The sequence below is a fragment of the Pimephales promelas genome, chromosome 25 (assembly GCF_988280905.1).
Source record: "Pimephales promelas chromosome 25, fPimPro1.hap1.1, whole genome shotgun sequence".
NCBI lineage: Eukaryota > Metazoa > Chordata > Actinopteri > Cypriniformes > Leuciscidae > Pimephales > Pimephales promelas.
The window spans coordinates 15,853,302-15,876,869 of NC_142793.1; the positions used below are offsets into that span (position 1 = coordinate 15,853,302).

The window sequence follows — 23,568 nt, forward strand, 5'->3', positions numbered from 1 at the left end:
TGTGGGTTCTGGACAATGTGGGTTGCAAAGGGTGTACAGTAGGAGAGAGTTAAGAAGCCAGACTTATTACAGCAGACGCTGCCCCACTTCTGACTGACGGAGAAATCAAAGACAAATGAAGGTGGAGACATCTAGGAGGTTACAGTGATTAATGCATCTAGACAACAAGAGAAAGAGAGAGAAAATAGAGAGATCGGGGGGAAAGGAGAGTAGGCTCAGATCCATTATGAAATCTATTCATGCTTATTAAAATCTTATTTTGCTGCTCCTTTATTTCGCACACAATGCAGCACGTTCATTGTTAGTGCATACATTGCAATCTTCTCGAGTTTGGCTCAGTTCGGATGTGATGCTCAATAACCCACTGTTTAACATCAAACATCTATCTATCTATCTATCTATCTATCTATCTATCTATCTATCTATCTATCTATCTATCTATCTATCTATCTATCTATCTATCTATCTATCTATCTATCTATCTATCTATCTATCTATCTATCTATCTATCTATCCATCCATCCATCCATCCATCCATCCATCCATCCATCCATCCATCCATCCATCCATCCATCCATCCATCCATCCATCCATCCATCCATCCATCCATCCATCCATCCATCCATCCATCCATCCATCCATCCATCCATCCATCCATCCATCCATCCATCCATCCATCCATCCATCCATCCATCCATCTATCTATCTATCTATCTATCTATCTATCTATCTATCTATCTATCTATCTATCTATCTATCATCTGTCTGTATAAGTTCATTAGACTCAGCTGTCTAGAGAGTATGTGCAAATTACTTAATGTCTATTTTAAGTACAATCCTGAAACATTTACACGAACCAACATGAAATAGTAATTTTAAAACAAACGTATCATTTAAAAAAAAAAAAAAAAAAAAAAAAAAAAAGACAACTCGTAAATTTAGAAATTCAAACGTGTTGGCCGTAGATGCAGATGTGTTAGTTTGGGGACTGTGGCTCCGCCTGCATTAGTGAACCCCTCTAGTGTTAGAAGAGCCCCTGATCCAGCGCAAATATTTCCTTCCTCCCCTGCGCGCGCGCGTGTGTGTGTGCGTTCTGCGCGTTCGGGTCGATGCTGCGCATTTAACACTGTCCACACATGCGGAATACACAGTCCTCTTCCCCTGAAGAAGTGCTAAAGGGGTCACTCCCTTCTCTGTTTGGACTACTCGACAAACCTGAGCGATTCTACGGAGAATTATATCCTTTTGGACAAAGGATAAAGAGCCAAAGAAAGGAAAAAGTGCGCCGGATGCTGTAAGTGCACCTTTGTTATCTCTCCAGTACGCGTCCGTTTTTGTCCCTATAGTTTTCTTATTACAAAATACAGTTTTCATTATAGGTTTTTTATTACTTTAAAGGAAAAAAAAAAAAAGAACACTGAAGTTTGTATAGCCCACATGCACTTAACGAGCTGTGATGGAGACGTGATGCTGCTGACGGACAAGCTCTTGTTAACTTCTCCTGTTTCTCAGTAGCCTACTGATCGGAAACGCTTCTCAAAGATTTTGATGTTTAGACATAAATATGAATTTGGACTTAGATTTCCTTTTTCTTTTCTGTGGTCGATCATTTCAACGTTGGCTTAATGATGTCTGTACTGGGAAGCACAAACGATGCCATAAGTTAAAGATACCTCAGTATACAAGAAAAAGAAATTAAATAACACCATCAATTTGATATGTGTGATGTGCACAGTATCCAGTAAAATTAGTTGAGAAATACTTTGATTCAAGTCCAACATTTGATTCCATCTTATCATTTTCAAATAATAATAATTTTTTAAGCTTCAGGCTGAGATGCAGATTGGTCAACCAATACGGGTTTCTAAAGGGTTAAACCGATATAGAGAGCAGAGTGGCTGATATATGACAAATAGGGATAATAAAGTCAGGGCTAATTAACATATTGAATAGGTTTATTTTGCGACAAAGTCCATCTGACTAGTACTCCTTGTTAGATTAACATTTAAATAATGTGATATTAAATATTGATTTGCTTTTCTTTTAACATATTACTTAAAGAACACATGCAGCTAGGAAACATACTCACTTATGGAGTGTTGCCATGGGCAACGGTTATTATTCAGAAATATATGACCACTGAACGACCAAGAATCAATTTTTCAGGGCAAGTTATAGTAATTTAGATGTAAAAAAAAAAAAAATCCCTACAAAAAAGTTTTGCACAAATTATCCATTATCCATTAACATTATTATTAGTAGATGTTGATAGTCAAAATGTCCAAATATTGGCTAGTTTATCAAACATATCAGAGTAGCCTATACAAAGTGATATCAAAATGGGTAAATAGTGGCCATTTTATTGGTCTATCCAATGTATCAATCTATAACTAATAAAAACAAATACTTTTTAAAGATGATAAGTGATACAAAATTGGTGCTGTTTATTTATCTATAAGCTAGAAACATCATGTTTATTAAAGAAAACAAAACTCCTCATAAAATGATGTTTGTAAAATTCAATACTAAAGTGACTCCAGCATCCCTTGGGAACTTAAAATCCTCTAGGAGTTTTGACAATAATTTATGTGCCTCTTAAAAGAGTTTTTAGGTCAGCATTATTATGCGCAGATTCAGGTTTTCTCCCATCTAATGCATGGGTAGCGATGGTCTCATGGGATTTCCAACCTGCGACTCCATAGCAACAGAACAGACCGATTTCACTAGTGACACTTCTCAGGGCCGCCGGAGCCACAACTCATTGTATCTTCCTTGATAAGTATCAAGAGACTGTTAAAAGACATCTTGCCCGAACCCAACCACTGCAGCGTCCAGTGGCTTTATCAGGACGTTCAGCGATTGTTCCGCTTTTAAAATGTTTTCTGCATTGTGTCCTGATGTTTTGATATGAAACTGTATCTCATCTTCGATTATCTTCAGAAACTGTATAGCAAAGACAGGAAATCCACCTCAGCTTTCAACATGACATCCACTGACTCCTCCGTTCAGCAAATTTTGCCTTTGCTGCTGCCATACTGTACTTCAGCAACATGCCAAGATGTGATTTTCCTCTCAGAGTCCTAATAAATGTACATCAGAGCGCTCTTTTCATTTCAGAAGCATTTAGGGGGGGGCTTTTGACCAACATGCGACATTCAAAACACAAAGCGGTTGATTGCTGTTGTGATTGTGCACTATAGATCTCAGTCAAATTGCCTCCAGACAACTGTAATTAGGAGACAAACAACATTATCAGTATTGTAAGGCGCCTTGAGCGTGCCGGTCAAGGATTTTTGCTTGTGTAGCAAATAGAAGCTGCAGCTGGGAGGCTGTGGTGATCTATCCATTACGGGGATGGGGTTGGAAGCTCTCTGTTATCCTGTGTCCCACAGAGATAAGAAGCGGAGAGGAGGATTTTAGCAGACTGGATTTGCTGCCACACACTGTCCACTTCAGGCTTCTAAGCGATTTATGTAGGCCCAGTAGGTGATTCCAGGACTCAGTTTGTCTGATTCATAGTAGCTGCGGTAAATGAAAAGTAGTAGCTTGGTTTTCAAATATAAGAAACCTCACCCTACCAGCTCACTATGTATTCAGCATTTGGAAGTGAAATTCTTTCTACAGAAAGAATCTGTCCAAATAATCATATAAAGCGTTTGAAAGTTCAATTTATTCTAGTGAATCAGTGCACCTCGTGTTTGAAAGTTTGATTTATTCCACTGATCCTCTCTTTCATGTAGCCTAGCGTTTGAAATCCAATTCAATCTATTGACTCGTTCCTCCTTACGGCACTTTTTCTCATTTTGAAAGAAACATTTACTGTAAAGTAACGTTACTAATTCGGATAATTCGGTCCTCATGTTGGGTTGAATAGTCTGATTCATTCTATTGAATTGGTTCATTGGCTTTTGTCAGATATTTCTTTAAATTGCTTGATTGAAACGTCAACGTGAAAGGACCCATGTCAGATGTGATTTGGAGCCCCTAGCTCAACTATGTATTGAAAATGTCTGCCTTATCATCCATTATTCAGTTTAAGAGCCACACAGAATTCGTGTGCAGTAATGTTATGTTAAAGAGCACTTACTGATTGTAATAATTTTAAGTCATAGTTGTAATAAAATTACCTTTATTCCACTATGTGGCCTTTTTACCATTACAGTGTACATGATTCCATGGTATATTTGGTTTACTGTTTGAGTTTGGTACCAATTTTATTGTTACCACCAAATATTTTACATATTCTTAAAGATATTCTTCGGTTTCCCAACCTTAGGTTATCCAAACTCTCTGGTCTCGCCTCGGACCAGACTCTCTATGGTCTCGAGTGAGCTGGTCTCGACTACAACACTGTCTCGTACCAAATTGACCAATCAGAATCGATATTAAAATGATGCAGCGTCGCGACCTCTTTCCTCATTCATATCAAATCAAAACCATTCAAGCCAAAACAGTTTTTAGTAGTGCATCAAACATTAAGTGCAGAGAAACTTTCACAATTTGATTTACTACACTGATAAAAGTTTGTGTTATGTTGGTGATCGAAGGAATTAGGCTATATAACGAGCCAGTAAAGTTTTTAGATTAAGTTTTTTTAAAGGGTATTACTGAATATATATATTTATTTATTGATTTCTTAAGTTGTCAAATTGATATATTCCATGTCACTTTTGCCTTTATTCTTTTTTTATTTATGTTTATTCTATGTTTTTTGTGGTTATGTTTATTGTGGTTCCCATGAGTGTAAAACAAATTCACCCTTGGGGCAATAAAGGTTTCATTCATTCATTCATTCATTCATAGATTTTTTTTTTGTAGCCTACGTTCGGAAAGTTTGATTAATTCGTAAAGACGGTTCATAAAAAGCGATGCACAGATTCAATAAGGGTGTCTTAAGTTATTCTAAAACCATCGTTGTTTTTGTGCCAGCAAAAATGTCTCTGATTACATTTTATTTTGACATTTTTTAAAATATTGTTTTTAGTTTAATCCCAGTCAAACAGTGAGCACTAAATAACAGTTCAGAGAATGTGAAATTAAGACAAAACAACAATAATAATACAGAAAATAATGCAAAGTATTATAAAATGTTGCTCTCTTAAAGGTGCAATCTGTATTTTTTTTTCATTTTCAAAACCAAAAGCGAAGCTTGATGAGAGTGGAACTCTAGGAGATTTCATTTTCACCATCCAGAGATGTAACGAATTATAAATTATTTATCAGCTAATAAATTTTTTTTTCTATCACCTGTACGGTTGATCACACTATTTTATGTCATCGAAATTAATTAGCTGCAAGGATCGTGATATGTGAAATGTAATGCTATATAAGCATGTTACTAATATGTGATAAATTCTTTTTACCTGTCTATCAAAACACATGCGAGAGCAGACAAATCAAGTCCAAGTTTGTCGCAAAGCTCTCTCCTTCCTGAAAACGGCATGCCGATATTGATCCTTGTTTTATTTCTCGTTTGTCCCAAAGCCTGCTTGCCTCATTTGATCTATATGTTTATGTGTTTAACTTTCTGGATTTTCTGTATGGCACAACAGCGCCTTAAGAGATATTGTGTCATAGATCTTTATACTTAGATCCCCATTAGCAGCTTATAAAGCGGCCCATTGAAACGGCCGCTAATAAAGTATCTAAGTATTATTTATATGGTTTTTACAAGCGGAAACTGACAGTACCTCAATGCAGTGAAATTACATGAAATTCACGGGAGGAGTCGGATCAAGATCCAAGGGGTGGAGAAGGGTAGGATTAGGGTTGGATTTAGGGATTTGGGGTGGGTTTAGGGATCAGAGGGCGGAGTTGGGTAGGTTTAGGTGTATGTAAGGTGGGAGGAGATATTACTTCATTGATATGCGACAATGACAAGAGACGAGCCATTATTTAAAACTAGGATTTCTCCGGATTTACAAATTTTGGGATAATGTATGAAATACATCACACGTGCAAGTGGTTTTTGAATATTTGATAACAAAAATCTTACATATTGTACCTTTAGTGCTATTTGTTTTGTTTTGTTTTTCTGCTCTGCTGCTTGGAGAGTAGGCTAGTTCCCCAACACTGGGCATCCATTTATCAAATTAATCCACATAAGTGCATTTTATTAAGATCTGATGGCTTCATCATTATATTGCATGCTCTTCAGTTAAGGACTGTGGTGTAATTGACAATTCGTGGAGAGAAGGAATCATTAAATGGCGCCTCTAAGAGTGAGCGGTTGAATGGATTTATGAATAAAAAGATGAAAACTGATTTGAGAAACAATATACTGCCGTTGTTTGTAGTCTACTGATATGGTGTAGGCCTGAAGCAGCGGTGGTCCTCCGGGGGCAATAATTGTCCTGCGTATTGACGTGCGGATTCCTCGATGAGCTCAGATTGAACTCAGGCAGCCCATGGGAGGGGTTAGATGACATGTTGTGATAGAACTGGGCCTTGCTTCTCATTTATTTTTCATCAGCTTCACCTCGCTTTTTTATAACACTGATGTTCAGACTGTGATTTGTTCTGCTCGTCTTGCACCAGCGTGTACGCGAGCCCTAGTCTTGCCCTATTTTACAGCTGTGCGGTGTTGCTGTTAAGTCACCAGGGGTAAGGCAAGCGGACACAGATCCAGGGCAGCCCGTCCCCCTTCCGCTCTCCCTCTCTACTTGCCTCTGTATGGCACTTTCCCCCTCCCTGTCTATCCTCCCGTCTCACTCTATTGCTCCTTTGAGTCCCACAGCTCTGTTTCTTTCCGCTCTTCTCTGTGGTTTACTCATTGGCCCAGATGAAACCCATACTTTAGTTACCCTTCTCCTTTCAGGCAGTCCACAGAAGCTTCACTTCTATTGCTGAGTCAAATGTGGCATCTAACGGTTATGGACATGAATGATTGCACACCGTGTGGTTTGTTGACGAGAGCTGTCCTATTTCTTTTTTAAAAGATTGGACTTAGGACCGTCGGCTGGCGGATGATAAAATGGCTGAGAAATCTCTTTGAAGGAGGGAATCAGCCATATTTGCAGACCAGATTGTCAAACTCCATAAAAAGGGGTTGTAAAGGAGTTATTTTTAATATCATAACCCTAAACTAGCTGTTGTAACTTCATGTATTTAGGTTAATTCAGTGCTGTTAAATAGTGTTTTGGACTTTTTTTTTTGGACAATAGTTTGGGTTGAATGTAAATCAAATATTACAGTAAAAAATATATGTATTGTGAAATATTTCTATTTTAAGATTTTTTAAATATAATTAATTCCTGTGATGTAAAACTGAATTTTCAGCATCATTATTCCAGTCTTTAGTGTCACATGATCCATTAGAAATCATTCTAATATGCTGATTTGCTGCTCAAGAGACATTTTTTTATTATTATCAATGTAATGTCTGTTGGTATTCCTTACAGTCATTTAATACTGAGAAGACAACGACAACGCGTGAGTTCTCTCTGTGTCCAGTTTATTCACAAGTTGGCTTAACAACAACAACCCAACACTTCCCGTATGTCTCTTCTTCGGCCCTCTATGATCCCCCGCTAGAACACTGACACCTCTAGGTCAACACCTGTCATTACATCTCCCCCCTCAAAGATATTGCTCTTCTTAGTTAACATGAACTGTTATTATAAGCAATAAACACTTTCAGTATATTAACAATGTTTCTTATAAGACTAAACTGTCTTGTTAACTTCTAACCCCAATGAAGGCTAATGCACAGAACCATTTTTTTTCTTTTTTTTTTTCAAACAATAAAGTGCATTTCCTGAAACATACTATAAATCCACAACAAATCGACCATTTTTTTTTTTCAGGTCTATTCAATCAAGAGTCCATAATCACCAGTCCAGTTTGTCTGGGGCTTTGCTCACTCTCCCTGAGCGAGTGATGGTTACCGTCCCTTGTGTGGGTGTGGAAGTGTTTTGTGTCTCAGTACCATGCGTGTCCTCAGTTTTCCTGACCTCAGGGGCAACTTGGTCAGGGCTTTCACTGACAGTTGTGATCGGTTTGGGTGTGGATTGCAGGTGTCGTCGGTTCCTCCTGTAGCGCTGTCCCTGTGCTGTCTCCACGATATAGGACCTTGGAGTAGAGCTGGAACTGTGAACGACAGCAGGCATTGTCCACTGTTTTTGTCCATCCAACTTTGTTAGCACCGGGTCCCCTAGGCTCAGTGGGGGTAGAACCCTTACTCCATTCCTGCGGTTATAGTAATAAGCTTGCTTTTGCTTGGCTGCAGCGTCAGCCTGTCTGATCACCTCTTCATTCGGCCAGTTTGGTTTCAGATTGTCCTGCAAGGTGGGCAAGGTGGTCCTGATTTTCCTGCCCATCAGCAGTTCTGCTGGACTGACTCCTGTCGAAGAGGTGGGTGTGGCTCGGTATGCCATCAGGGCCAGGAGGGGGTCCTTCTGTCTCAGTATAGATTTCGCTACCTGAACGGCCCGCTCTGCCTGTCCGTTACTTTGAGGGTAGTGAGGGCTGGATGTAATGTGAACAAAATCATATTCCTCACTAAACTCCCTCATCTCTTCTGAAGATAGCTGGGGCCCATTGTCGCTCACCATTACTTCAGGGATGCCAAAACGTGCGAATGTGGCTTTCAGCTTAGCTACAACCTGGCTGGTGGTAGTTGTAGGCAGATTCAAAATCTCCAGATATCTAGAGTAATAATCTGATACTATTAAGTAGTTTTGCTTCTTAAACTCGCACAGATCTACCCCAACTTTCTGCCATGGCCTAGATGGGAGTTCGCTGGGCATTAACGGCTCCTTATTTTGTGTGTTTCTGTTCTCTCTACAAAACGCACACTCTTGTACAGTTTTTTCGATCTCACCAGACATTCCAGGCCACCATACGGATTGGTGAGCTCTTTCTCTGCACTTTACCAGGCCTTGATGTCCGTCATGGATTCTCTCCAGGATGGCCTTCCTTTTTTCTGTGGGAATGACAATGCGGTTGCCTCTAATGACCAAACCATCTATCTCAGATAGTTCTCCTCTCATTTGGTAGAAGTCTTTGACTACCTCAGGCACCTTTCCTATATAATCAGGCCACCCATTCCTGATGAAGCCTATGACTGTCTGGAGCTGTCTATCATATTCTGTGTACTGTCTAAGCTCCGCCATCCGGTGTGGTGTGGCCGGGACCTGGCTCATGACAGCCTCGATATGTGCGGCCACCTCCTCGTGACAGACCCCATCCCCCAAACATTGCTCTGGGCTTCTAGAGAGCGCATCTGCCACCGCTAATGTTTTGCCTGGTGCATGCTCAGCCGTAGCATTGAAACGCATTAGTCTCATCAATAGCCTCTGGCACCTAATTGGGACACAGTCTAAGTCTTTACTGTTCATGAGAGGCACCAACGGCTTGTGATCAGTAACCAGTCTAAAGCCGTCCAGTCCATATAGGTATTTGTCAAACCGTTCACAGGACCACACACTTGCTAAGCACTCCTTCTCTATTTGCGCATATCTTTTCTCCGCGTCACTTAACCGTCTGGAGCAGTAGGCCACAGGCTTCCAGTGATCCCCGTGCTGCTGGAGTAGAACGCCGCCCAGCCCATAGCTGCTGGCATCTGCTGACACTATAGTGGGCTTGTTGGCATCGTAGAAGGTAAGTACTGGAGCTGTGGCTAATGCAGTCTTTAAGCTCCTGAACGCTTCACACTGTGCAGGTCCCCACATCCACTCTTTGTCTCCTTTCAGTAACTCGTACAGTGGGTGAGCCACTGTTGATAGCTCTGGAATGAACTTGGCTAAATAATTAACCATCCCCAAGAACCTTTTGAGTTCTGTGACGTTTTGTGGCTGTGGAAAGTTCCGTATTCCTGTGACTTTGTTGGGGTCGGCTCTGACGCCCGCCTCGTCGATTAAGTGACCCAGGAAACGAACCTGCCTCTGTCTGAACTTGCACTTTGCCTGGTTCAACTTGAGCCCTGCTGCTTCAATGACCCTCAACACCTCAGCCAGGCGTCGGTCATGTTGCTCCTCTGTCTCTGCGTGAATTAAAATGTCATCCATAAAGATCTCAGTCCCTTCTAAGCCGGCCAGAGTCTCCGCCATTTTCCTCTGGAAAATTTCAGGAGCACTTGTTATCCCGAAAGGGAGACGGCGGAAGGCGTATCTCCCAAATGGAGTGATGAAAGTGGTGAGCAACCTGCTCTCCTCATGCAGGGGGATCTGATAAAATCCACTTGCTGCATCCAGCGAGGTGAATACTTTTGACCCGGCGAGCTTTGGCATTATTTCCTCCACCGTTGGCAGAACATACTTCTCCCGTTTCACTGCTTTGTTCAGTTTCCTGAGGTCTGCACAAAGGCGGACTTCCCTTTTGTTGGGTTTGAGTACCGGCACCATCGCGGCACACCATTCTGTTGGCTGTGTTACCTTTTCGATTATGCCCTCCTCCTCCATGCGATGCAGTTCCTTTTTTACCAGCGGTACCAGTGGCAGGGGTATCCGCCTGGCTGTCGGCACTGCGTATGGTTGGACATCATCGAGCAGGGCTATTCTGACTGGCTCAGTTTTCAATAACCCGCTAGATCCAAACACGCTACTGACCTCATTCATCCTCTTGACTAGACCCATTTCCACTGCTTCCTCACGGCCCAGTAAGCAGCTTTTTCCTTCAGTCACATACACTTTCAGAGGGTACTTCCTCCCTTTATAGCTTGTGAAACTCTGGAACATGCCCATGCAACTGAGATCGCCCCCTGGGCTAACAAAACGAGTGACAGGTGGCTCGAGCTTTATTTTAGGACTCATCTTTTTGAATGTCCCCTCATCAATAATGGTAGCGTCCGCTCCTGTGTCAATTTTAAAGGTTACACCCACATTGTTTACAGGTAAGCAAACAGTCCATGTATTCTCATTATCCTCCCTGTCAACTGCTCCTAGGAAGTATGTTAGTCCAGGTTGTTCACTTGTGACTTCTCTCACTGCTTTAGAACGACATTTACGTTCCCAATGTCCTTCCTTGTGACATTTATTACACTTGCTTTTCAACGCAGGACAATTTCTTTCATTAGAGTGTTGTGGCTTACCGCACCTCCCACACTCATCCTTTGTGTTGGTTGCCTGGCTGCTATTCCCACGTCGCTGACTCTTTTTCTTATATTGCCAATCCTTCCCTTTGACCGCATTAACGTTGGCCAGCTGAGCTTCCGGTCGACTGGTCTGAAGATTAACCTGACGCGTTATCGCCTCTGTCTGGCGCACCCGTTCAATCACGTGCGTCAACGTTAGATCTGCTTTGAGCTGAAACTGGCGGGAAAGTTCTTTGTCTGCTATTCCTACCACAAGACGATCCCTTATATGTTCATCCCTTGTAGTCCCGAACTGGCAGTGCTCTGCTAACTCATATAATGTCCTGATGTACATCTCCGCCGTTTCCCCGGATTGCTGGCTCCGTTGATAGAAACATGCACGCTCGTGTATGATGTTGCGTCGTGGAATAAAGTAGTCGTCAAACTTTTTCATGACCACTTCAAAGTCTTTCTTTTCATCTTCCTCGTCAAACTCGAATGAACTGAATATCTTTTCAGCTTCACTGCCCATTGCGTAGATCAGCGAACTTACTTGAATCTCGCCGTCATCTTTGTTTAGCTTCGTGGCCAACCGATAGCGGCGAAATCGCTGTTTCCACTCCGGCCATTCGGTTGGGCTCTCAAACTTAAACTCGCTCGGCGGGCTAAACTTCGCCATGTCTTCTTACTGACACACAGGCTATTCTGACACCATGTAATGTCTGTTGGTATTCCTTACAGTCATTTAATACTGAGAAGACAACGACAACGCGTGAGTTCTCTCTGTGTCCAGTTTATTCACAAGTTGGCTTAACAACAACAACCCAACACTTCCCGTATGTCTCTTCTTCGGCCCTCTATGATCCCCCGCTAGAACACTGACACCTCTAGGTCAACACCTGTCATTACAATCAACGTTAAAAACAGTTGCGCTGCTTAATTTTTTTGTAAATAGAGAAAAAAAAAACCAGCATTAATTTGAAGTAGCGGTCACTTTTGGTCAATTTAATGAATCCTTTCTGAACAAAAGTATGAATTTATTGAAAAAAAAAATCCTACTGGCACCAAACTTTTGAATGGTATATTATTCTAGCCATTTTTTTTAGGTTAGCACATTTTTCAGTGTACAAATTTAAGCACAGGCTCTTTTGAACACCCTAGAAACACCCTAGATCACCATAGCAACACCCTGGCAACCAGCCTCCTTGCATTATGGTGGTGAGGTTTGCATGAGCAAGCACAACATTTTTGTTATTGCTCTTTTTGTTTTATGAGGATGGGATTGGAGTTTTAGAGCTGCTATATTGCAAAAATTATAAACCCAAGAGCTTTTGATGCAACATCCACAGCACTTTTTGATGAAAAATAAATTGGTTGTGAAATATTAATGTTTGTGCATTGGTTTAATGAAGGGTGCAGTATTAGATGCTTCTCAAATATGATATATGTTTATGGGAAGGTTGAGCTCTCGGAGAGCTGTCAGTTCCTGCTACTGTCCGTGTTTCTGAAACAGCAAGTTTGACTGCCCTCAGGCAGGCTTTTGGAATAGAGAAACCCTGAGTGAAATGATACAGTGACTACCTACCGTAGAAGTGAACCAACCTTCATATGAGACCCTCGATAAATCTCAGTAAGAAAAATATTCTGTTGTTTTTCAGGATATTAGGGTGAGCTTAATTCCCACCAGAATCCTTCTTATGCTCCTTGATACGTGTAAGATATTAAGTTATGTTTTAAGCCTCCTAACGCATTATGACAGTTTAGACCAAACCAGCCATTAAAAAAAAAATGCTTAATGCATCACTTCCATTAACTATAACAATGCAAATGTGTTTAGTAGTCGTCGTGGCAACAGTGGCAGACATTCAAAGTGAATATTTTGGCAGCACTTTTAATAAATAATTGTCGTAATGAAAAAGCATCAGCGTGTGTTTTTGAAGTTAACAGGGAAAATAAATTTGAACTTATTAAATACAGTAAGTTATGCTTCTAGGTCAGTACTGCATGTGGTTGGTGTATAATTGCTGCCATATATTAGCATCTATAATCGAGTGTAATAAATAAATACCCCAAATAGTCCGAAAACACAGGTAACTCTGAACTAATAATGAATTCTGGAAATTAAATGTATGATTTTGTAATCTAATGTATAATTTTAATGCATCTGAGTGTGTATATCATGTCCAAAATATGAAATCTAATGTATAATGTATGAATTATGATTGCACAAGCTGGATTCAAAGCCTTCATAAACTGACAATCAACGCACACCTGTCACATATTTTTTATTAATGCACCAAATTGCTACGTTTTATTTTCCAGCATATTAGTTAATATTTTATGTAATTTCATATTATGATCATATTCATATATCATAGATTATTTTCCCATTTATACTTATTTAATTTTTTTATCACTGGATTTTTATAAAATCAATAGGCCACTCAAGGTGATCTTTGCAGTGATTTAAAGTATATTTGGGGAATTTGAATATAATAATTCATATGCATCAGCTTAAAGTGCGTGCTCATCTTCACATTATAAATCGTATCTATATTTGAGTTAATTTTCATGTAACGTCTGCAAGGTTCTTTCACTTTCATATTGTATTTGAAATAATTGTATCACTTTTATTATATTCATATTCTGTTATGTTTTTTACATTATAGGCTATTTTCCAGTGTTTTTATTTTTGTTTTGTTTTGATCGCAGCCATTTTACAAAAAAAAGGTGATTTTTGCAGTAATTTTGGGAATTAAAAGGATTTTAATTCATATTGCTGATTGTATCTTCATGTAACCTTTGCAAGGTTTTGTTACACTGTTTACTTTGAACTTCTTACAAGCAAATAATATCTAATTAATTCAGCAAGATGAAAGCATGTACTGTGTAATTTATTTAAATGCCCACAACTGGATAATATTCACTTCACAGGAAACCAATATATCATCCAGCACACAATAACACGACTGTATAAGGACTTCAGTGGTGTCTGTTTATCTGCCAACACTGAAGTTGTGTTAAATCTGCTGGCAGCTTCTTAGCACTAAAGTGCATGTGGGTGCAATTTCATCTCTACGCTGTAAGGTTTTAATTGGTGGTAGCCTTCAAGCGATAGTCGACAAATGCTTCCTGCTTCTTGAATCCCGTCTTGGTGGCGGGCGACTCTAAAGGTCGAGCGAGAAAACCCAACACTGACAGCCCTGATGAATGACAGGGCCTTCTGACTGACTGAGCCACTGGGGAGAGAGAGACAAGAACGCCTGATTTTCCTATGAAACCGTGGGCTCAGTTTCACTAACAAGCATGGTTACTCTCAAAGTATAACAGACATAAGCACAACATCTCATAAAAGCATATTCTTACACCGAAGCCCCATTAATCGTCGGTATCGTGGCGTTTAATTAAATGGCGGTTATTTGACCACCTACACACATGGTAGTTTAGCATTATCAAGATGCGCTAGCAGCACAGAAAGGTCAATTTTATTATTCTCGAACCTTTCACAGGGTAAAATGCACAGGGAATGTGATGAGCGCTTCTAATTAATCTTCAGCTGTCTCGCTTCGTCTCGTTTGCACATGCCGTGATGATTTAAGCTTTAGCGGAGCGCCGTTAGTCAGGTATTTCACCTGACCTCTTTGCTTTAGTTACTGTCTGAGCCTCTCTCTCATTCTGCGTCTCTGTCATTGTCTGTCTGATATTGCTTGCCGTCTCCCCCCCCCTCCTCCAAAAACCCAGACATTTTGTTTGCCATTGAAGTCTTGTGATTTCAAAAGCATTTGTTGTGTACACATCAGAAATATGGCATGTGATAACCCAAGACACAGAAAACAGCCCCATCTGTTCCTTTTGGAAACCTTTAATCCGATTTAATTCATAAATGCCAATAAAGTATACAATAAGCATCCAAATGTCTGTGAGCCCCATCATGTGGTTTTTAAAATGTAGCTACAAATAAGCAAAGTTTTAATTTTTTTATTTTGCGTTTAAAACGTACGATATTATGCTTTGGAATGTAGTGGCGTAAAAGTAAAACTAAAGTTTGGTTTGTTAATTTATCAAAAGTTTGTGATAAACAAGGCCATTTTCAGGTGAGTGTCAGTTCGATTATCCCTGCGAGGTAGAGCAGACCCAAAAGATGTAGAGAAGAATATTAAAATGACGTGATATACTGTCTGACATTTCAGTGTACTTGCGGTGCTCCTAAAGTCATCCACAGAAGAAATATAAACACGCGCAGTCTTGGCAGATAGGGACTGTTCGGCAACATTTGGTGAACCCAGTGAATTCACAAAAGGCCACAGAGATAAACAAGTGGAGCTAAATGACCAGATAGCAATATAAAAAATATTACATATGAGAATAATAAGCACTCAAGTCAACAGGATATCAAAATTGCCCCACTTTACTTTATTAATATGTTCCTGGTCTGTGTGCTATTGTGATTCATCGGTGCACATTATTTTAATTCAAAATAAAAACAAGATTGTCTTGGCAATCTTTTGTCAAGTTATAATAACTTACTTAAATAATGACTTTCCCTAGACTGGACAATTGGCTGATCCATCAAATGACCCTCTTCAGAACCCATTTTAACCACTTAGAGTTGGCTATGTGGTTTGTGATGTTATATTATACACACACCTAAAGGATTATTATGGACATGTGTTCAATTTCTCATTAATGCAATTATCTGGCATTTGCTTCAATGCATTTTGGGGTGTGGTCCTGGTCAAGACAATCTCCTGAACTCCAAACTGAATGTCAGAATGGTAAAGAAAGGTGATTTAAGCAATTTGGGCCGGTCTGAGTTTACTGGCATTTTCACGCACAACCATTTCCAAAGAATGGTGTGGAACAGGGAAAAACATATGCGGCAGTCCTGTGGGCGAAAATGCCTTGAATGGACCGACTGATTCAAGCTGATAGAAGAGCAACTTTGACTAAAATAACCACTCGTTACAACCGACGTCTGTGCGTTTGTAAAGCTACGACACGCACAACCTTGAGGCGGATGGGCTACAACAGCAGAAGACCCCACCGGGTACCACTCATCTCCACTACAAATAGGAAAAAGAGGCTACAATTTGCAAGAGCTCACCAAAATTGAACAGTTGAAGACTGGAAAAATGTTGCCTGGTCTGATCTCGATTTCTGTTGAGACATTCAGATGGTAGAGTCAGAATTTGGCGTAAACAGAATGAGAACATGGATCCATCATGCCTTGTTACCACTGTGCAGGCTGGTGGTGGTGATGTAATAGTGTGGGGGATGTTTTCTAGCACACTTTAGGCCCCTTAGTGCCAATTGGTTATTGTTTAAATGCCACGGCCTACCTGAGCATTGTTTCTGACTATGTCCATCCCTTTATGGTCACCATGACCCATCCTCTGATGGCTACGTCCAGCAGGATAATGCACCATGTCACAAAGCTCGAATCATTTCAAATTGGTTTCTTGAACATGACAATGAGGTCACTGTACTAAAATGGCCCAGATCTCAACCTAATAGAGCATCTTTGGGATGTGGTAGAACGGGAGCTTCGTGCCCTGGATGTGCATCCACAAATCATCCCACAAAAAATCATTTCATTTTATTTTATTTATTTAAAATAAAAATCCAGTTATTATCCAGTATTTTATTTTCCAGTAATTAAAAAAATAATCTTTTCATCTTTTTTTGGTGCATTTTTGGGAATTAGAATTATATTCATGTGCTGCAGTTTAAGTGCATGCTAATCTTTATGTTACAGATCATTGTTGATTTTATCTGTATGCAATCCTTACAAGGTCATTTTAAACTAGAAGATTGCTATGAAATACTTACAATTTTCATTTTCCATTTTTAAAAAAAACTTTGTTTAAAATTGAAAAAAAAAATGCATTATGCACACTATTTAATTGATTTTTAAATTGTCTCTCTCTTTCTCCACAGTGTTGATCATGCCGCGGAGCCCCATGTCTAGCGAGGAGGAAATGGCTCAGAGTTTCTCTGACTCGGCCAGCTCGGAATCAGACAGTTCCCGAGATGAGCCTCCCAGGCTGGATCGACCTACCAGTGGCCGACTGGACAACAGCCTGCGAGACACAACGCTCATCTGTGTGGTCATCCCTGACCTGCAGCAGTCCGTGCGTTCACACACACATACAAACACTCGTGTTTCACCTCAGGCTGTTGGGCCATGTGGACCTTTCAAAATTATATTACAACAGTAAATTACTTCCTTCTTACAGTTTCAGCCTTCTCTTTAGAGCTGTTTGGGTTTTAGTGGACTAAAAAATGGAAACGGATGCAACTGGGAGAGGCAACAAGTTTTTCACCTATTTTACACTCGTAAAGTAGAAAATTGCATTGTCACGCATTAAATGAAGAAAGTTCAGAAAGGCAATATCATGTAGAGACGAGCCTTTTCCAAATGTGTTTTATATATTAGAAAATTTGACACACAAGCAAGCACAATAGGATAATATGGAAAATATAGTTCAAAATATTAACTTTAAGTGAACTTTAAGTCCCAAAATGACACTTTAAAAAAATCCATAACAACAACAACGAAAGTTTAAAATCTATTCAATATGATTATTAATTATAAATGTATAATGGGTTGCCATGCATTACAGCCCAATTTATTATAATATTGCAACCAAACAAGGCTACAAATGTAGAATTTGATACTGCTCATGCTCCAAACAGGTTCTTTAAAAATATCTGTGCCTGTCATTACTGAAAATTTTATTTTAGGAAGAAGCAGAGTATTGAATTGTTCTGGCACATTGGTGATGAGGTTATGGTTATGGTGTTATTTCCATTGTTATGTTTATTGAGCATAACAATTATCCCAGTTTCCATATTTCACATGCATTTACATGTCAACAATACCATCTCAGTCACAGTAACTGAATAAAAAGTAGGATAGAGTTCATTATTTCTTAACACAAAAATGAGGAAAAAAGCAATTTTTCTGATTCCCAAGAAACAAGAAGTTCAGGTAGGACAAAACATCACTTTTTGGTGCTAATGGTTTTCATTAGTATGATTGGACAGAAATCTGTGTAGTGCAGGATAAGTCATCAATTTTTATGGTGTTTTACCTGAATGAAAATACTAAATTTAAATGCATATATCTGAATTTCGTCAATATTTATAAATAAAGGAGTATTATATATAATGAACACCTATAGGAGTTCATTAGCATAACTAATGATATCAAAACATACAGACGACACAAAACTTAATCTGGTTTTATGTGCCTTTAAAGGTACAGTTAAGGTGCTGTCACATTTATGACTGTTTAGCGAATTTTCGTGGATGGACAAAAGGAGAGCGGAAAAAAAATCCACTCTGATTTCGCAACGGGTCAAAAATTGGTAAACGCAGCGAGCGGTTTGGTTTGAAAGTGTCTTTTTGAGCAGTTTCATACACTGCAACACTAAAGACAATAGACAAATTGGATTTTTTTTTGCCGAAATTTCGCTAATGTGACTGGAACTTTACAGTTATTATCGTTTAATTATTAATGCTTTCCCCGCCATTGACTAAAATGTCCAGCTTTCCGTGTTTTCACTTTTATATGGTAGGGGGCGCTATTACGCATCTTCTGAAAGAGTACTGAATCTTCTGATTAAAACACAGTCTAAGAAGAAGCAGAAACAACAAGCGATTTTATATTATATAAACATATGCATATGTAAAATAATGCGATTCCCAACATTAAACGGCATATAAATCAAAACTGCCTAATGTTACTGAATGAAATGTCGACCGAGGGCGAGTTTAGGACTGTGAAAGCATTAGGGGTGTTGATTAACTCGATCTACTTCCATCTGTTATGATCATATTTTTCTCAGTTTTTTGCTCAAAATGTTGCTTTTTTATTAAACTTATTCAAGGAATGCATGAAGCTAGAAAAAATATATATTTTTTTTTGTTTAAAACCAGAAGGTCTGTGTAAAACAAAATACTCGGGGTGCCATGAATGTTTGTGAAAATGATCAAAAACACTGGTGTTGGCCTTCAACTTTTTAAAAAGACACTTGCGGGGAAAGAGTTAAGGTCGAAGAGAGGTTGAAAATGTTCATGAAAAATGAAAATACGATCTTAGGGACAAACAAAATGCATTTTGTGTTATACTACTACATATTTTTATGGTAACACTTTACAATAAGGTTCATTAGTTAACATTAGTTAATGTATTTACTAACATGCACTAACCATGAGCAATACATTTGTTACTGCATTTGTTCATCTTTGTTAATGTTAGTTCATGAAAATACAGCTGCTCATTGTTTGTTCATGTTAGTTCACGGTGCATTAACTAATGTTAACAAGATTTTAATCAAGTATTAGTAAATGTTGAAAATAACATTAACAAAGATTAACAAATGCTGTATATGTGCTATTCATTATTAGTTCATATTGACTAATGTAGTTAACTAATGTTAACTAACGAACCTTATTGTAAAGTGTTACCATTTTTATTTATAAAATGTCATTCTGTCAGTCAACCAATACCAAATAATGTCAAAAAGCACAGTTTGTGTTTTCTTCTGTTGTTTTCTCCCTCAGCACACAAATGTTTCTCCCTTGTTAATCTGCACACCTGCTATAGGCTGATAGAGCGTCTCTCTGTCTCTCTCTTTCCCTCTCTCTCTGTGGCTTTGCCAGAAATCCATGAGGTTCAGTCCTGATGCCACAGTATGGGTTGCTAAGCAGCAGATCCTGTGTACACTCACACAGAGTCTGAGAGATGTGCTCAACTACGGGCTCTTCCAGCCGGCCGTGGACGGGAGGGAAAGTGGTTTCCTGGAGGAAGAACGACCCCTCAGAGACTATCCGCTACCCTCCACTAAAGGCGTTCCGACCCTCGAGGTAACACGTCAACTTAAGCTCGATCCATGATGTAACTGTGGCACAATACATGCAAGGATGCCGGAAAGGGACATGGGACATCACTATCTGTACTTCCACAAACATCCACAGGAATTAAGCTAAACTAGAAGTTAATCTGCCTTGAACAGTAGCCCTGTCCGTAAAAAGAAGATTTAGGCTATTTTACAGCTCAAATAGCACACGTCTTTGCACAAAACCATCCATCAATTGAAGTGGTTTTTCAAAACAATTCGGCTTTTAAAAACTCCAGTATACTTGCCCTATAGACTTTCATTGAAAGTGTGTTTTGTAAGCAGCTATTCTTGGTTTATTTATTTGAAAACACTTCACAATTAAGTTTCATTTGTTAACATTACATTAGTTAAAGGTGCTATACGTAACTTTTCTTCTAAAATGTATCCTTTTTTATTGCATGTGTGTGAAGGGGTTGTAATCACACATTGCAATGATCCACTTGTCAGGTTTTGATATTACCTCTGAAGGCCAGTATTCATATTTCTATGTGAAGTCTCTGGGTCGGATTTTCTGCGAAATCCATCGGATGTGACGTGCATGCGCGCTCCCGAGCCTCTCTCCTTTTTATATTCAGTCTATGCGACTACAGCTAACAACCTGGGTCTGATAACACCAAAAAAAACTCCTGCCTCCAGCACAACACACACTCCAACACAAACTCCACATAAATATAAAAAACAAAACAAAAATGTATCTGCTGAAGGGTCAATCGTCAATCTGATCGACTTGGGACGAAAACACGAATCAACATCGGCAGAGCGTTTGATTTATGGAGAGGCTATTTTTTATTGTGATAAATTACAAGTTTTCAGATATGCTGACTGTTTTCAGGATAACAGAAAGTAGGTGCTTTATTTTATGTACTAGATCTGCAGTCTAACAACACTCATCCCACTACTATCGTATTGTTTATAATACACATTTCCAGACACGTTCAGTACAGTAATGTCACTTGCCCGATGACGTAGGCTTTACGGTTTGGGTGTCTCCTTAACATCCATAACCACGCCCCTCCAACTGACAGCTGCTGTGTGTTTGCGAGCGCCGAGCGAGCATTGATTGACAGCGTGTGTAAACTTGCGTCATCCTCCATTTCAGAATGAAACACCCATTTTTCTAGATCCAATCAGGTGCTAGTTGAAAAAAAAAAGCCATGTCCACTATTTTGCCTCATTTAGTATTCCGTTTTTCTCAGAAATACGTCACAACACTGGAGAAAAGTCGTTTGCAACTTCTGGTTCACGGGGACTTTAAAGGAACATCAGAATTGCTTTCTGTGATAATCAACATAAACAATAATTAAAATCAGTAATTAAAAAGATATTGTGAATACAAATGACCATGTATTATTTATGTAAAAGATAATTTATATTTTATTTGTATTTATTTCATTTTCAATTAAAAGAGCATCAGATTTGTTTTCTTTGAACAATCATTATGATTATCAAAATATTTTGTTATATTGTGAGCTTAATATACTTGCTACCTGTACATAGACTTAAATTCCATTTTTTTTTTACAATTGAAAAATAAAAAACAAATTGAAATAATTAGTAATAGTAATTAGTAATAATAATTGATTTTATTGTGAGTATAAAAATATCCATTCATATTATTCATGGAAAGGATGATCACAATGACAAACTGGTTTTGACATTGATGATAACTGCTCTAAATTGCTATCAACGCAGCATTAAAAGGCCGGAGTCCTCCTTAAGATGTGCTTTCTGTACTGGAGCATTCTCAGCTCTCTCTGTGAAAAGGCTGATGTCAGGCTGGTGTAACAGGAACCTTTGTTGTGCTCCTGTACGTTTCGTTCAAGCCCCAGGGTCTGATATAATCATACCACTATCAAGTCAGCAACCAACCCCCAAAAAAAGCTGCAAATGGAGTATAATGAAACATATTTCTATTTTATCATTTTTTGAGCTAAAGATTATATAAATTATTTATTCAAAAACCTTATCCAGATTGTTTATGCTAAATCTGTTTTCTATTGTACTTTTTGGTTATTATTTGGACATTTATTATAAGTGTATTTTTTTTGGTATTCATTTCTAATTTAAACCAATACAGCATATAAATTGTATTTTTCTCTGATTCAATTTTGCAGTTCCGCTACAAGAGCAGAGTGTACCAGCAGCCAAACGTCAATGAAAAGCAAATCGAAAAACTCCACACACAGGTGAGACTAATTTTTTTTTAAATAAACATTTTGCTGTGGCATATGTAGATTAGCCTACTATTGCATATGTGTCTATTTTTGACATGTAGGTGGTGATTAACTTGTTTTTCGCAATGATAATTGAGTCTTTTACATACATACATTATTTCCTTAATTGCAAGTAGATCAGGGTGTCATGGGATGCGCAAAGAAACATTTGAAATCTTGCTTTTTTTTATTCAGTCACTAGGATTGAATATCTAAAATACAACATCCATTTTACATTCTGCTGCTAAATAATGCAGCAGGCCGGAGAATTTGCATACATTTGGACTTAGCAGGACTGTTGGGTCGAGATGTTCACTGATGTTGACGTTTTAGTGTTTTGGCCAGTTTTTTGCTCTGTGGTCAGGAGTGTTTTTGCAAACACTGGTAGAGGTTATTCCACGATCCACTCCCAAAAGCATCCCTGAAGCTCTGAACCATGTTTTAATTGCTGACTTCTTCCAGAACTGTGTGTCCTGGGCTCTGCTCGGTGTCTTTACAACCTATTCATCTCTTGTCCCCACAATGCTTCCCTCAGCATTTAAAACTCTCCCTCTCATTGCTCTGAGCTTTCAAGCTCCCTTAATAAGTTATTATATTACAGCTCCGTAAGCCGCTAGGGTTTGCAAAGGATGACGTAGGAAGAGAGGAACAGATATTCATCCCACTTCGATGAATTATAAATACAGTTGCAAATGCTTAGTGGGTTTTTTTCTGTTAAAATCTGACTTGGTGAAGATGTTGCAGTACTTTAAAGGTGCAGTATGTAATATTGACAGAGTGGTTGAAGTCCAAATTCTAAATATTGGAGGGAGTTTCCCCAGCCCGCCTCAGACTTGAAGCTCTCGCAGGTTGCCAGATTGAGGACATATGGGTATTAGCGCAATTGACAAAAGAAGAAGACACACCTCATGGTGTAAGTTTTCCGCGTTTTAATATGCCTCTAGAGATTTTTAGATATATGCTGAGTTTTTTTTTAGGTCGGGTAGAATCTGCAATTGCTGACCCAGTTCGTCTGCTGGCTTCCTTAGCTGCAATGTGCTGTGTTTTCCAGTAACTGGCAACCCGGGGTGTTGAAATACTCTAGGGTAAATTGGCAGATCACACAGACTTAAACAAAAACAGACATTCTGACACGGAACACACATTTCAGAGTAGAATATCTGTCTGTAGCATTGTTTTTCCGAGAAACTATGTGAACTAGTATTACATATTATGGTATTTTATGCTTTAGTACAATTAGCACCTTTAAAGGGATATTTCACTTTTTTTTTTTTTTTTGGAAATAGGCTCATTTTACAACTCCCCCAAAGTTAAACAGTTGGGTTTTACCGTTTTCTAATCCATTCAGCCGTTTTTCTGATATTTAGAAGAATATCAGTAACCAGACAGTTTCTGGTCCCATTGACTTTCATACTATATATTTTTTCCTACTATGGAA

General features: G+C 38.9%; 1 protein-coding gene across 2 annotated transcripts in view; it reads left to right on the plus strand.

Annotated features, from left to right (window-relative positions):
* The first annotated feature begins 1,127 nt into the window (after positions 1-1,127).
* The window catches only part of shank2b (SH3 and multiple ankyrin repeat domains 2b), a 97,454-nt gene continuing 75,013 nt past the window's right edge, over positions 1,128-23,568 (plus strand). For both annotated transcript variants that reach the window (XM_089127967.1, XM_089127968.1), the window contains exons 1-4: positions 1,128-1,294; positions 16,949-17,142; positions 19,679-19,882; positions 22,032-22,103. In XM_089127967.1, the coding sequence (XP_088984093.1) occupies positions 16,957-17,142; positions 19,679-19,882; positions 22,032-22,103 (462 nt within the window). In that variant the 5' untranslated portion in view covers positions 1,128-1,294; positions 16,949-16,956. The remainder of the gene's footprint in view (positions 1,295-16,948; positions 17,143-19,678; positions 19,883-22,031; positions 22,104-23,568) is intronic.